This window comes from Mesocricetus auratus, unplaced genomic scaffold (genome assembly GCF_017639785.1).
Source record: "Mesocricetus auratus isolate SY011 unplaced genomic scaffold, BCM_Maur_2.0 Super-Scaffold_100015, whole genome shotgun sequence".
Classification (NCBI taxonomy): Eukaryota; Metazoa; Chordata; class Mammalia; order Rodentia; family Cricetidae; genus Mesocricetus; species Mesocricetus auratus.
In genome coordinates, this window is record NW_024429198.1 from 29,839,945 (window position 1) to 29,854,645 (window position 14,701).

At 51.9% G+C, this 14,701-nt stretch overlaps 1 protein-coding gene across 2 annotated transcripts; it reads right to left on the minus strand.

Moving 5' to 3' along the window:
* Positions 1–1,726: 1,726 nt before the first annotated feature.
* Positions 1,727–7,236, minus strand: Irx1 (iroquois homeobox 1). 2 transcript variants are annotated; one of them, XM_005065450.4, is made up of 4 exons: positions 6,725–7,235; positions 2,721–3,756; positions 2,367–2,439; positions 1,727–2,140 (listed from the first exon to the last, which is right to left on the minus strand). In XM_005065450.4, exons 1-4 carry the CDS (start codon positions 6,998–7,000, stop codon positions 2,083–2,085), a joined length of 1,443 nt encoding a protein of 480 aa, XP_005065507.1. In that variant the 5' UTR covers positions 7,001–7,235; the 3' UTR covers positions 1,727–2,082. The 2 variants fall into 2 exon arrangements, with proteins under 2 accessions (XP_005065507.1, XP_040613666.1); XM_040757732.1 differs by having other exon boundaries at positions 2,122–2,264; positions 6,725–7,236.
* Between the last annotated feature and the right edge of the window lie 7,465 nt (positions 7,237–14,701).

Genomic DNA, 14,701 nt, shown 5'->3' on the forward strand with positions numbered 1-14,701 from the left:
GAACAAGCACTAAGCCTTGTCACTACAAATCCATGCTCTTGTCCAGGGAGCCCCAAGACCCAAGTGCCCCAGGGTTTCAAGGAGCCTCAGATACACCGTCAGCAGGGGTCAAGGCCCCATTCTGCTTTTGGACCATAGAGGGCGCCTCGAGCTTGTCCATTCAGACCTCGAAGCTCCCACCGGCTTAGCAAAGGGGAGTCCACCCGACCCAGGTCCAGCTATCTGGACTTCCTAGCTCCTCAGCTGCTGTGTCACCCCGGGATCCACCGCGCATTGACGCGTCATCCCACGTGCGGTGTAGTCACTTGCCTTGGCAGCTGCTCTGATCTGAGCCTCTCTCCAGTCTGGAGGTCCAGAAACCCAATCCCCACCCAACTGGTGGGCAAGGGTGGGAAGACTTGAGAAAGTGGAAACTGTCCTGGGTGCGGAATGGCGCTGACAATGCCTGTTCCAGGCACGCAAGGAACAGAAAAATACCCGGTTTTCCCCTACTCAGACCCTGTCGTGCACGCACCGACTTTCCTATGCAGCCTGGGGAGAGCGAGCCAGCAAGTCCTCAGCTACTAGGAAGAGCTGAGCTCAAGATGGGGAGGGGCTACACGACTTCGACTTTCCCCCCACTAACCCCCCCACGCGCGGAGTTTACGTCCCCATCCGCAGTTTTAGTGTTTGCTTGCAAAGACATCACAAATGCCGCAATCATCAGAGCCGCGAAAGTCCTAGCTTCGGGTTAGTAAAGCCTCCCACGGTGCTGGAGAGCGTTGCACGCGACCGGCTAGTAAACCACGGAGCTGGAGTGGCTGGACTTCTAAGTCTCAGCTGTGGTTCTCAAAGCTCCTTTCCCACCGGAGAGCGGAGCACCGAATGCCAGCTCCTCCCCATTGTTGTTACAGTGGCTCCCAGCCTCCTCCAGCCCATCTCTGGCTTCCAGGGAACTATTCGTTCAGCGCTTCAGTTGGTGCGCGGTCCCGCAGATCGCCCTACCCGGGTTTAGAGGAGCGCCCTTCGAAACCCCCTAGAGCTCTCCGCACCCCCCCCCACCCCGCGGCCCGCCCTCTTACGAGTACCTCTTTCTCCGAAGCCACTGCCGCTTGAATCACAAGCTGCAGCGCCCGGAACCCCGAAAGCGCAACCCACCTCGCTAGACTATATGAGGATCTTAAATGAACCTTCCGCTTTCTCCTCTTCACATTTAACCAAGTAAATAAACGCATTGCGAGCAATATTTCATACTCCATTACATCCATGCCATGCCCAGAAAACGACCCTCCGCCAAAACGCACCACTCACACTACTAGTGAGTAATTGATTTCGAGCCCGAAGCTCCCCTTTGGGAGTATGATTGGAAATTCTCTTCATTTTCCCCCATTTTGATCCACTTTAAAGCATCGTTTTTGTAAACTGCCGAAAATTGAAGCCATTTACGTTCTGAGAAAGGCTGCTCCAGATAAACGCTTGTCTAAGCGTGGCAAAGAATTAAACTGCCAACAAGAAATTGGCCTAGGAGCAAAATGAACAAATTCAGCCACCACCACCACGGAAAGACTGCTCCTGACACGCTAGTTTGTTTGGTGGGAACACCGTTCCAAGGCCCTACTCCCAAAGGAGCCCTGTTTGGCATAACTATGAGCCCCTGGACTTGGCCCAGCATTTCGAGGCTGCATACACCCTTACCTCCCCCCAAAACGCACGAGCACGGGGACAAACAGCTGCAGCAGCGTGGACATCGTTTCATTTAGTTTATTAGACAAAAATATATGATTTAAACAAGTTCGCTGACGCGCTATTTACAATCTGAAATCACGCTATATACAGAAAGGGAGAAAAAAGAAACAAAGAAAAGAAGACACATACACGGGGGGGGCATTTACCGAATCGGATAATCAACCCGAGCGGCAGGCAGAGTCTGCCCACCCCACAAGCTCTTAGGCGGGATGAGCCCCTTTCTGCAGAGAGCGATGCGTGAGAATCACGTTTGTCCTTTACACAAGTCCCAAATGTTTGTCTTAATTCCTCCCTCGTTTCCTCCCTCCCTAACCCTTCCCCCTCCCCTCCCCCGCAAAAGTAAGAGACGACCCTCAATCAGGCAGACGGGAGGGCTGTGAGGATCCGAGGCGTTCCCTCCTGCGGGGCCAGCGAGCTGCACGAGAAACACAGCAAGAAGACACCAGCAATGAGTAGACAGATCAAGCGCCACGGTACCGAGGTTTCTTCAGGCAGAGCCGGGGCTGGAGCTAGACCTCGGCCCATAAGACTCGCCGAACCTGAGAATTGGAGCAGGCTTGACGGGTAGTGCTATCCAATTACCCTTACTGCCACCCGGCTATGCTCCTTCCCGCCCCAGAGTGAAAGCAAAAAGCACTCACTTGTCTCGCACAGGCTGGAAGGGCGACTTTAACTGCTGTGGGGGCGAATCCGACCTGGGGACTAGGTCTCTCTCTGTGAGGGAACAGACGAGGCACGGTGTTAAGAGAGGGGAATAGGTAGTGGGGTGAGCCGGTTGGAGGGGCCCCTATGCCCAGATTCCTCACTAATGTTCATTTCCTGCTACCAAGGTCTGCCCCTACCCCTCCCCGGGGGACAAGCCATTGGGTGCAACTCCGCACCTCAGAGACCTGGGCCTAGATCCTTGCATTACATCACTCCTACCCGCCACCACTGACACTCATATCTAGGTCTCTTGTCTGGCACAAAGCGGACACAAACTTTTGGCTCAGTACCTGGAAGTGCAGGACTGCTACGTGCGGAGGCCTTGTCACCATGGAGCACTCCAGTGGCAACCTGGACAGGCGGCTGTGGAGGTGGTGGTGCGGGCAGATGTGGGCCGTGGGGTGCGGCGGGTGGCGCACCAACGCTCAGGAAGGAGCGCATGTTCAGCAGCGAGCCCTGTGCGAGGAATGCGCCGTTGGTCCAGTTGGAAAACTTGCCAATGTGGCAGGTGTACAGTCCATGGCTGGGCAGAAAGGCCGGGTGTTGCAGGGGCGCGCCGCTGGGAGGCCCGTGCGCACTGGGATGGCTGGACGGTGGCGGTGGAGAAGTCTTGGGCACGCCATCGGGGCTAGTGGCTGTCTCAGCCAGCGACCAGATCTTGGGTTTGCTGTTCGGCGCGCCCTGCAGGCCGACCGCCGCGGCGCCAGGACTCAGCAGACGCGTACTGCCGGGCTCCGGAACCTCCTTAGCCAGGCCCAAGGGCGAATCTTGGGACTTGAGCGCCTCCGCAGCCGACAGAGGCGAGCCCTGGTCCCGAGCTAGGGCGGGAGGGGCTGCGCGTGCCCTAGGAATTTCAGCCTTGTCCTCCTCGTCTTCGTTGCTCTGGTCGCCATCACGCTCGTCGATCTGGTCGATGTCAATGCTCTCCAAGTCGATCTCCTCATCATCCTCTGCCTTCTCAGGGTCGCCCTCCGTGTCGCTGCCAAAGAGGGTACCATCTTCCTGGTCCTTGCTGCGCGCCCCCCATGTCACCTTGTTCTCCTTCTTGAGGCGGCGGCGTGCATTGGCGAACCAGGTGGAGACCTGCGTGAGGGTCATCTTGGTGATGATGGCCAACATAATCTTCTCTCCCTTGGTGGGGTACGGGTTCTTGCGGTGCTCGTTGAGCCAGGCCTTCAGCGTGCTGGTGCTCTCGCGCGTGGCGTTCTTGGGCCGTCCAGGGTCCCCGTACTGGAACTGGCCATAAGGATAATAAGCAGGTGTCGTGTGGGCTGCGAAGGTGGCTGGGTGCACCCCTGGGTTGTCCTTGAGTTCATATTGAGAGCCCTGAAGCAACCGTAGACCAAGAGAGAAAAGAAAGGGAATAGAGGGAGAAAAGAGAGGAGAGATGAGTTCCAGCAGCTAGGAAAGGAAGAACCATGCTCCAGTGGACCCTGGAGGCCTCTGGAGCGCCTGAGTCACCAGACCCAGAACACACACACACACACACACACACACACACACACACACACACACACACACACACACACACACACACACACACCCTCTCTATTTGGATAAGTCAACTCAGACCGAGTCTTAAGTCTTAAACTGAACTGCAAGTCACTGCATCTCCTCCACTAAACAGATCTCTTCTTTTGCTGCCATTCACTCTAGAAAAACTTCTGGAAGTCCTGAATTTTTAGAACACAGCATGACACCCACACACCGCGGTCTTCCCAGGACGCTGGGTCTCCAACACCACCACTCCACAAAATTCAAATTTACAAATTCAGCTTACACTAGCTGGGACGGCAAACCTTTTACATAGACTGATGAAACGATTTCTCCAAAGTGAGGCACCCAGAACCCAAGGCCTTCCTACCCTGAAGGACTCAATCAAAATAAAACATCCAGGGTATTTTTTTTCAGTCTAAATTCACTACTAATTTAAAATGGAAGCAGAGTCCTCCTCAGCTCTCCTAAATTAATCTGCATATAATGGTTCACTGGCACTTAGAAGTCTGTAGTGGTGACAGGTTATTTAAAATTTTGATGCTGGCCATCCTCAGCAACAATGACAAAACACTTTTTTTTAATACAAAAGGAAAGCTTATCCTGTAAAATATTAACACCAGGCCCTAGAGCCACAGGCTGCAGCTCAGGGGAACCGGTTCAGTTTCCTGGGCCTCTTCTCGGCTACTTTATCTATGCTTAAGTTTGACTTTGATCTGCGGCCGAGCAAACACAAACTGTTTGCAGGCATTTAGAGGCCATGATTTATTTGCAATCAATATTCTTTTTATCATCAGTAGTAAAACACAGCAAGTCAAATTATCCCATCAGGTTTTTTGGTAAATAACATTTTATCTTTCTAACAGCCTCATTAGGCCTCATTATTACCATAAATTGCCCAGACAGACGCTCACTCACAATTTTATCTTTGGGATTCCAAATACCGAATCATGAAAGATTGGAAAGCTAGGCCTCCACTGAGGGTTTGGATTTAGGCTTACTTTCCAAGAACCCCGTAGGAGACCTGGAGGTAACACAAACACCCTAGGGGACAAATCTTATTTTCCCTTTAGTTTAAAGAGAAAACAAAACTCAACAACAACAAAACCTCCTGTGGACCCTTCCCTACCTCACCACAGTGGGAACAGACCCTCCTTCCCCCACAAGCACACAGCCAGGGATCCCAAATGGCTCACATCTGTATTCAAAATTTCTGTTAAATACACACACCCCAAGACACAACAACAACAACAACAAACCCTTCATTTTCCGTTTTTTGTTTTTTAAAAGAGTCCTATTTCCAAATTAGCAAAGGAGAACTCGGAGCACTAAGAAAGTTATGAAAAGTGTATTTATCTGACTAATTGGTTTAGAGATCGTGGCCGCGCGGAAAAGGCTTCTGTGGCTCAAATTCGTTAGTGCTTTGTCGTTGTAAAATGTACTTCTCTCTTCTCGAAAGTATTTTAGTTGTGATCGTAAAGGAGAAATTTTGCCTTCACTCTGCTGGGAATTATTTTTGAAAGAGCACCTCGTAACTATCCCGTCGCTCCCAGGACATTCAGGCTGTCCGGACAAAATGGGGATTGATCTTCCTGGTTAGGGAGCATCAGAGAGGCGGCTGGCCTGAGCACTGAGAAATGGGCTTTCTTTCTAAACTACGAGAAAAGTTGCGGGGAAACGCGCCCGCCGCTTTGCTCCTGCACAGCTGGAGGCCAGCGTTTTAAGGGGATCTGGTCTGATGTTTTTCTGGGGACCGGATAATTTGGGGTTCCTGGAAATTGTGTTATCCAGAAAATAGCAGGGCAGCAGAGACTGCCTCCAGGAAACCCGCGCTCACCTCGCAATTTGCTAAAGGCCTCAAGTTTAAGCGACCCGACCTTTTAGTCAGACCAAGGAAAATTGATCGTTTGGAAGGACAGACTGTCCAAGGCTCCTGCAGAGAATTAAATTTACACCCCCACCCCCATCTGACACCCACTGGGACCGGAGATTGGAGGGCACCATTTATTTTTAAGCCCTGGGACGCTGTTCCTTTAATTCTTCCTTACGTAACCGCGGGAAGAGAAGTGATTTTCTTTCGGTTCAAATGAAATGAAAACTTTGGCAACTTAGGAAAGTAAAGGCAAACACCGTTTCGGAAGCAGGAATTTATGTCAATTTAGTATTTCTTAATCCGTGGGCCCTACGATTCCTACACACGCCTTTAAGAGACCTCTCGGCTCTGAGGATGCCTATTGTTTGTTAAGATGTTTTGACCGACTCCACTAGGTTTAACCGCTTCCTTTTGGCAAAGTTAAGGGCAACTATCTCTGCTCTGCCAAAGAAGGAGAAGCAAAATCTTCTGGGCCCAACGGAAAGCTCAAGCAGCGCCATGGCGAATCCGGACGCCTGGCCAGGGCATAGTAGGTTAAACGGCCCTGACTGCGGGAACCCGGCGGACCTGCCCTGTCGCACCGGCCGCGCCAGACGAATTTGCGCCGGACCTCCAGTGCCTGCTGCCGTCTCTAGCCTGCTCCTGAGGCTTCTCTCCACTATCAGGCGACCCTTGTTCAGGCTCAAGTCTTCATCCTCCCAAGACCGCGGGGGTCACTGCCTGGGCCTGTGGTCACTCTCGAGTCCCCGGGGAACGCGGCCTCCGCCGCCAGATCCCCACGGCAGGACTCTTCCCGCTCCTTTCCTAGACACTGCCTGGGGGGGAACTCGGTTTTCCCGCCGGGCTTAATCACTCCCGCGGTCCCCGGGCGTCGCGATCTCCCGCCGGCGCCGGCCTGGAGGACGCTCGGGAGCCAGGAGCACTCACCATTTGCGAGAAGAGGCTGAGGTCCGCAGCATAGGGCAGGAAGGCGCTGTAGTTGGGTGCGCCCGCGTACGGTCCCGCCGCGGCATACATGCCCAGCACCGAGGTAACTGCGGCCGCTCCCGCGCCTGCTCCCAGCTCCGCAGTTCCCGGCCGGCCCGACGAGGCGGCGGCCGCTGCAGCCGCGGCCGCAGCCAGCACCCCGGGGCGCTCTCCACCGTAGGCGCCCGGGCCCGCGGCGCTTAGGTACTGCGGGTAGCCCAGCTGCGGGAAGGACATGTCCGCGGGGTCGGCGGTGACGGAGGGCAACACTAACAGCCCAGACAGGGAGGCCCGCTAGGAATCAGAAGGGACTCGGCGAACGAGCTGCGGGCCACGGGCCGGGCGCGCTCGAGCCGGCCCGGGGGCGGGGGCCAATCGCTGTTCCTGGGCCCTGTGCTCGCTGGCGGCGCCCGGCTCCCGGCTGCGCCCGGATCCGAGATCGCGCGCCGACTGCGGCGGCCGCCCTCCGCTCGGCGGCGGGGCTCTCAGACACAATTTGAAGTTGATGCTTTGATTGGCATCCCCTTGAGCACAGGCCCCGCCCCTGGCTCCCCTCCCGCCCCCTCCCTGCCTCCAGCCCGCCCTCTCTGGCCGCTCCCGCCCCTCACGGCGAGCACGTGGTGCCCCGCGCCCGCCGGGCCACCTCATCCTCCGGTGGGCGCGCGCGGCCGGGCTGATGGTGTGGGTCCGGAGGCCGCAGGCTCCTTCCTAACCAGCCCCCGCGGCTTTTGACAACCTGTCGACACCGGTTTACAGCTGTCTGATACCCGGTTTTGCATTCCAAATCTGACCCCCCCCCACCCCCTTTTAACAAAAGCAACTCTGGGATTGCGTTTCTGCAGCTGGGGCGGCAGGGAAAGAGGCCTGAGGCCAGGGGACAGTCTATGGCAAGCAGTCTCTTCTTTGTAGCTGGCTCTGCCGCACCTCCGTGGGACATATTTGCCTGAAGTGCTCGGATTAATCAACGCTGGGCGTTACACCTCGGATTCAGGGTGGGTTGTCCCCCTGGCCCCACTTTCTATCAACAGATCCTCTGGAAATGGCTGGCCTCTTTGCACTTGGAGAAGCGGGATGTGGCCGCACTCTGTAGGTTTCTCCGAATATAGGTTTCTCCGAATATAAAAAATAAAAAACTTTGAAAATGGGCAAGCCAGCTGAGAAGTGGTTGCGGTGGAGGAAACCTAGAGAGAGGAGGGAAGGAGTAGAGGAGGGGATGGACCTTTGCAAGGTAAAAGGACTGGCTAATCTTGCCCGAAGCCATCTACTCTCCTCCTCCAGCTTTGGAGACTCCTGCCTGGCCTGAGCGCTGGTGCTTGTCCGCTGGGTATGCAGACGCGGAAGAGTAAACTTGTGTGGAGCTCAGGTACCTGAGGAGGCGCTGCGAGGAGCCTTTAAACCAGACAGCCTCCAGGATCCAGGCCTGGATCCCCACCCCCTACCCCACCCTGCTTCCCTCTCCACCCCACCCCAACCTACCCCGCTTCTCCCCTGCCCAGCTCTTATCTCTGAAGCTAGAAGAATGAAAACTGGATAAATTCAATTCGGAAGTTCTAGGAGTGGAGCCTGGCCTCTAGGTTCTGGGGGCAGGCATTGAATGCACCGTCCTCTGTCATTCATCAGGGATGGCTAGAGGGGAGTGCTTCTGTGCTGGGGTCCCTAGGCTGGTCCTGAAAGTGCAGAACCAAAATGTCCAGATACCTGCCTTTATTCCCAGGGACCCTTTACATGCCACTGTCTATGAGGTGGCACAGACCTTAGTGTGACACATCATGGTGGAGCTCTAACTGCAGGTTTTTGTGTTAGCCCTAGTGAATGCATGACTACAGGGGCAAACCTGACTGTAAACCCCAACCTGCACACTATGCTGCTGCTGTCCAGGGGCTTCAGGCCCCTGGACACCAGCTAATGCCCACCTTCTTGCCTGGATTCCCAACTTCTGCAACATCAGGAAGACCTCACGAGTCTTGAGAACAGACACTGAGCCTTGCCTGTAATTAGCCACAATACAGCTGGTGAAAGTAGTTACTAATTACCAGTTGGAAAATTGGGCTTGGTTTCCCTGCTTTGGTTCAGGTCTTCTCTTTTGTTCAGGCTTCTTCCTCCCGTTGTCCCTGCATACTTCATACCACCACTGCCACCATGGAAACCCAGACTGGAAGGTACTATGAGGGAATACCCAGGGCTCTAGCTTACAAAGCTCCTAAAACTGACTTCTTCCTGTTTCCCAGCCTGTCACTCACCTTCTACCAGAATCCAATCTTGGAATCCTGTCTCTTCCACATTCTCTAAACAAACAACTCTGCAGGGAAGTTCTGGAGGAAATGGTATGGCCATTGTTCTGGCTCAGTGAGCCCAGAGCCTCATTTCAGATGACAAGTAAACAGGCAGGTAAGATAAGACCTGAGAAGTTACCTCAGAGGATGAGGAGGGAAAGTCAGCCAAAAGGCATCTCCCTGCCAGCACTGGCAGAGGGAGTACCAGCTTGCCACCATTCCCTACAACTTCCCACCAGACTTGCAGGTAGGGTGCTAGGAGTAGGTGTTTGGGAGGGAGCTGGGGGTACTTGGTTCTGGCCTCCACTGGGACAGCAGGCCTGCTTCTCTAGGCTTTATGTAAGTAGCCTGCTCCAAACAGAAGAAATGGAGTGGAAACTTGACAGGATAATTCAAGAGGACCCAGATGAACAAATCTAGTAATTTCCCTTCCAGTCTTGGCAGCAGCAAGGGTACAGATTTGATTTGGACTGGGGTGGGCAAGTTGACTGTTGTCCATTCTTTGCTGTGGACCAGAGCTGGGGTTACAAAAAACAACAGTTATGCTGAAAACCAGTTCAGGGAGGAGCTAGCAGAGACTGTGGGCCCCTCTTTTCTTTCTTGGCCTCTCACCTTGAGATTTGCACTGTAGTCCTGGGGAGCAACAGAGAGGTATAGACAGCAACTGGGGGAACACCAAAGTCATAAAACCCCCAAATCTTCCAGCAGAAGCTAGAAGTCCCTGCCTCTCTGGTTGCTAAGAGGTCCCTTTTTCCCTGATATTTAACATACATTGGAAAATTAGGGCCAAGAAGCTGATAGCATCTATTGCATGCTGGGAGAAGGGTTCCAAGTCTAGAAATCCTATAGGGGTCTTATTTTAATATCATTGTTAGGTGACTCAACACTTGTCCAAGTCAGGCTAGGTACATCTGCTATCTCCCTGTTTTCAACCCAGGATGGGAGCAGTGTGGAATAGAGAGGCCTCTGTGAAGGTCATGGAACTTCACTTGCCCACCCCACCAGAACCCATGGATGGGTTCCCCCTTAGTCAGGGGTGTCTTCTTCCTGAACCCCAAGCAGTCATCCCTGACTTGATGATGACAATGATGGGAGACTCTGACCAGAGAATCATCTTTTAGGAGTCATCCTAAGTAAAGCAAGCAGAAGAAATTTAGACGTAAGGGTCTCTGCAAGATGGGTTCAGAGCTGCACCTGGTGGAGTCCTTGATCAGGTCTGGAAGCCACAGAGCCTTGAGACAAGTGCAGAGCAGGGGGCTGGGACTCTCGGGTGGGTCAGCAGGACTTGTGCTGACCCTTTTGGAGCAGAAGTGAACCTCTATGTGGGGGGGGGTCACAGACGCTAGGGAAGATGGGTTAAGGGGAGGTGCCATGTCCACCTTAGGATCAGACTGTTTTGTTTTTGTTTTTATTGGATCTTAAGGCTTGATGAAAACTTGCTCTTTGGGGGAAATTTTTCTACATGAGAGAAAGTTGGGTTTTAGTGCTGTCTTCCCAGGGCGGGCTTCCTTGTTGGTGATTAGTCCCTTCTTCCTCTCACTCTTCCTCCCCAGGGGATTTGTTTAGTTAAAATTAAGATTAATCAGGGTAACAGCCTTCTACCTTAAAATTTTGTTTCTTCAAAAATCGCCTACTCGTTGCCAGGGTATGCTGTGCAGGGAAGGCCAGGTTAGAAGTCACTTTTAGGGACAGCTTGCGGCTTCACTACAGGAGCAACAATGGCTGGGGATGCTATTCAAAGCGACTATTTGGGGCTCTAGAGAATGAGGACAGTGGAGGTCTCTCAAAGCGACAGGGACCCTTCACCCTACTTGCCACTCTGATTTACAAGTCCTGTTAGGTATCATCTGGGCTTTGCAACTTCCCCCCAGCAGGCAGGTTTAGACTGACTGCAGCCTCCACACCTAACACTCTGGTGTTATCCCCACCGTCCAGGACCCTTTAAGATGGGTCTAATGCTTTCTCTGGAGACACCACACCAGTGCTCATGACATGACTCACACACAGCAATGGCACGGAAGAGGTGGGGAGTCTCCCTGTAGGTTGAGAGTTGCAGGAATTGTGCCCCCGTGGCCAATCCTGAGGAATAAACGGCCCAGACTGCACTAGTGACTTCGTGGAAACCTTGAAGGAAATGCTCCAAACTCACTGATATTCCTGGCCAGGGAGGAAGCCCCTTGTGGCAGGAATCGCTCCTGGCTAGGACTAAGCCCCGCCAGTGGGCCTGTGTTGAAGTGAAAAACCCAGCACTGCACTTCCGAGTGCCAGCAGATCCAGGCCTGGAAATCGCAGGGGACTAAGGACTGCAGAGTAGACTAGACCTCAGTGGATCAGTCCAGAGTAACAAGATATCGGCGTCCCCGGAAACGGAGGATGAGGATTGCATGCGTGTGCACACACGTAAATATTTTATAAATTTCCCCTTAATTAACCAGATCACTCCCATTATGCCTCCAACGATGGTGTGAATGAAGGTTTTCAGGGCTTATAATTTGATGTCACCCGACGGTCGCCGAGGGGCAGAAGCGCAATCGTAGCACCAGCTGCGCTTGTATTTATTTGTTTTCCCGCCGTGTTCCTGTAGGGCTCCATTATGCAGTTTTTAATTAGTTTGTGTTTGTATTTCACCCGTCCCAAATCAATCCCATCCCAGAGCAAGGCCATGTAAATTCTTGCAGTACAGGTGTTGCTTCCTGCTCCCCTAAGCTAGCAAACGCGTGTCTGACAAATGAAACCCGGACTGCCACACAGAGGACTGTCAGCTCCCGGCAGCTGAGATCACAGATCAAAGCCAGTGGGACTTCTGAGCCCTGTGAACGTCAGGGAGGATGACGATGCTGTGGAGGCTCAGAATGTCATTAGAGGGAGCTGGCCAGAGTGGAGGTCTGTAGACAAAGAGATTTCTAATATCCCTCCAAGGCTGTGGTCATCCATTGGGCCAGCAACAATCTGGGGGCGGGGGTGGGGGTGGGGTTGGGGGAGGCTTTCCTTTAGGACCAGAAGATATGGCAGTTGTTGTTGCTGCTGCTTTTCAGGGAGGGTGGGGTTGATTTCCTGCAGGGTGTGCATGGGGCTTGTGAATGGGGTGGCTGTTCCACCAACCCTAGCCTGAGCAAAGCTAGAAAATTAGCTGCAATTTCTAGACAAGAGCCCCACCCCTCTGTGTCTTTTCCTCCACCCATGAGAAACTTATTTTAAGGTGCTCCCTCCTCCTCCCTCCCTCCCTCCCTCCCTCCCTCCCTCCCTCCCTCCCTCCCTCTCTCTCTCTCTCTCTCTCTCTCTCTCTCTCTCTGTCTCTCTGTCTCTCTTCTGAAATAACAGATTGCTCATCTTTAACTCGGGCACATAGAAATTATGATTCAACAGCAGTGTATATTTAATTAGTGTAATCTCGCTTGAATTTAATTACCTAATGAATTATTTGTTTAAAAGGTAGACTGTCTTGTTTGCCAAGTACCAGGCAGACTTCTGATAACTTGCAGCAAGACCTTTGCAGTTTAAGGTGTGATCTTTACCTCTCAGGGTCTGTAGCTATTCCTGGACAGGCAAAACAGAGGGATCCGGGCATGGACTACCAAGGGGTGAGTGGCATCATTCCATCAGTGCAAAGGTTGTTTCTCTTCTGCTGTGTACATGGGGCCCTTTGTGAATTGATGTTTGCTGACTTTTTATCATGTAAATCTAGTTTATGCTGTAAGCGTTTCATGTATACAGTGATACACACTCTCCTCCTCCCCCACTCCCACTGCCTGCAGTGTGAGCCTTGGCTGTGAGAGCACTCACTTGTGTCTGCCTTTGCTATGAATATGTGCTTGCATTAGGAACTACTTTGAGCCCCCCAGTGCCAGACTTCCTTTTCCAACCTCTCCTGATGGTGAAAAGTCCTTTGGTCGTGTGGGTACCAAACTCTGGAAATGGAAGCTACCCTAATACAGAGTTCATTCAATCTGAGCCACCTTTGGATCCTAAACGGTGCACTATACCATATCCCCTTTCTTCCAAAGGTGAGCACAGATGACGCTCAGCTGCTGTCCTTTGTAGGAGGATCTGAGGTTAACCTGTTTCCAGATTTATTCAACACAGTGTGTCTAGTGAAAAGACTCCCATTACAGATAGTGGGCCTGCTGGAATCTATGGTTGTCTGTGGAACCTGACCCACCTGTCTCCTGCTCCCTTGGGTTGAGGTACCTTTCATTTTTGCTTTTTCTGTGGTGGGTAGGAGCTTCTGCAGGAACATTTACACATGCATGGGGAGGTGTGTCTGTGGAGAAGGAATGCCATGCTGAAGAGAAAAGAGAAAACAAGACCAACCATACTTTATGTTCCTGGACGATTTGTTCACCACATACTTTAAGTTCAAGTGTGGGCAGCGTAGTGGGAAATCACTTACGTTGACAAGAACTATGAAATTCTGTTTCTTCTGAGAATCTCTTGAGTTTTACCATAGCCACGCATTTTGAAATGGGCACTTTAACAGTCAATAGTGGGTTTTTTATAATATGAACTTAATCACATTCGACTATGGCTGCCAGGGCATCTTTCCTCCAAACAAGCAGGCTGATGTGAATGCTCTAGCAGACTTATTTATGAATTTTCTTCACATATTCTTCCAAATAACAAGTGACAGTAACAACTGGAGAGGACTTGAGATAATAGCTGAGCAATGATAACATATTTCTCAGATCTGAGCAAAGCCACAACGAGTTCCTAGTCTAGTCAGTCCTCCAGAGGAGATGATACTCACAGGACGGAAGGATGGGAAACATGAATGTCGTATTTGTACTTAACACTTCCAAAAATGTTTGAAATTTAGACCAAACAATGATAGGACTTCATAGCATCCCACAAACATTTATATCGATGTAGCTAAAAGCTGACATGATAGAAGTCCCTTGCAACATTTATTGACAAACACATGGCTACAAAACATAACCCAGTGGAAAGCTTAACACATGCCAGGATGTGGAGGGATGTGCATAGGAGACCTCAAGGGTTAATGGGTTGAAATCTGTTTTTGGAGTTTTGGGATATCATCTGAACAAAAATGTCCAATAAAACTAGCATTTTAAAGGTTAGTGGGTATCTGGAAAAATTCTGAGAAATCCTGGAAACATCTGTGGTCTACCAGCATCTCCCAATGCTAGTCTTACAGATAAACACAGTTAGGACCTAGGGTCTTTGACCTATCTGGTTATAACCTGTCTTCTCACTTATCAGCCCAGGTCATTTTCTGGACAGCTTCCACAGTTTGGAGTTATCATTTGGGTCCTTCTACACCCCATCTTCATTTTCTAATGCCATACGAAATGCATGCTGTGGCTTAACCCTCCTAGCCTCCTGGCCTACCAAACTTCTATGAGTTTTGAGAGATCTCTGTGTGCACACACCCTTGGGTACTCCCAAAGGAAAGGCCAGATGAGTGTCAGGAGGGGCAGTGAAGAGGATCGAGTGTTGTCTTCTAACAGACACATCCCAAAAGTAAATTGGCTCGAAGTATCATACCCATGGTTAAGTGGGAAGCCATCATAGGCAAAGTCTCTTTCTAACCCATGTCCCACACTTCCGTAGAGTCTCTTATAGGTCCCTTCATTCCAGAACCGTCCTCCATGCCCTCAAACAGCCAACAGGCTGTCCACCCTTCTTCCACATCAGGTGACTTTTCAGC

Excerpts from the sequence above, each read along its gene's own strand:
- Irx1 (XM_005065450.4), bottom strand. The coding sequence starts at position 7,000 with ATGTCCTTCCCGCAGCTGGGCTACCCGCAGTACCTAAGCGCCGCGGGC. Across the intron at positions 3,757-6,724 it reads TCAGCCTCTTCTCGCAAATG|GGCTCTCAATATGAACTCAA; the intron begins GTGAGTGCTCCT and ends CGGTTGCTTCAG. Across the intron at positions 2,141-2,366 it reads TTCCAGCCTGTGCGAGACAA|CTCGCTGGCCCCGCAGGAGG; the intron begins GTGAGTGCTTTT and ends TTTCTCGTGCAG.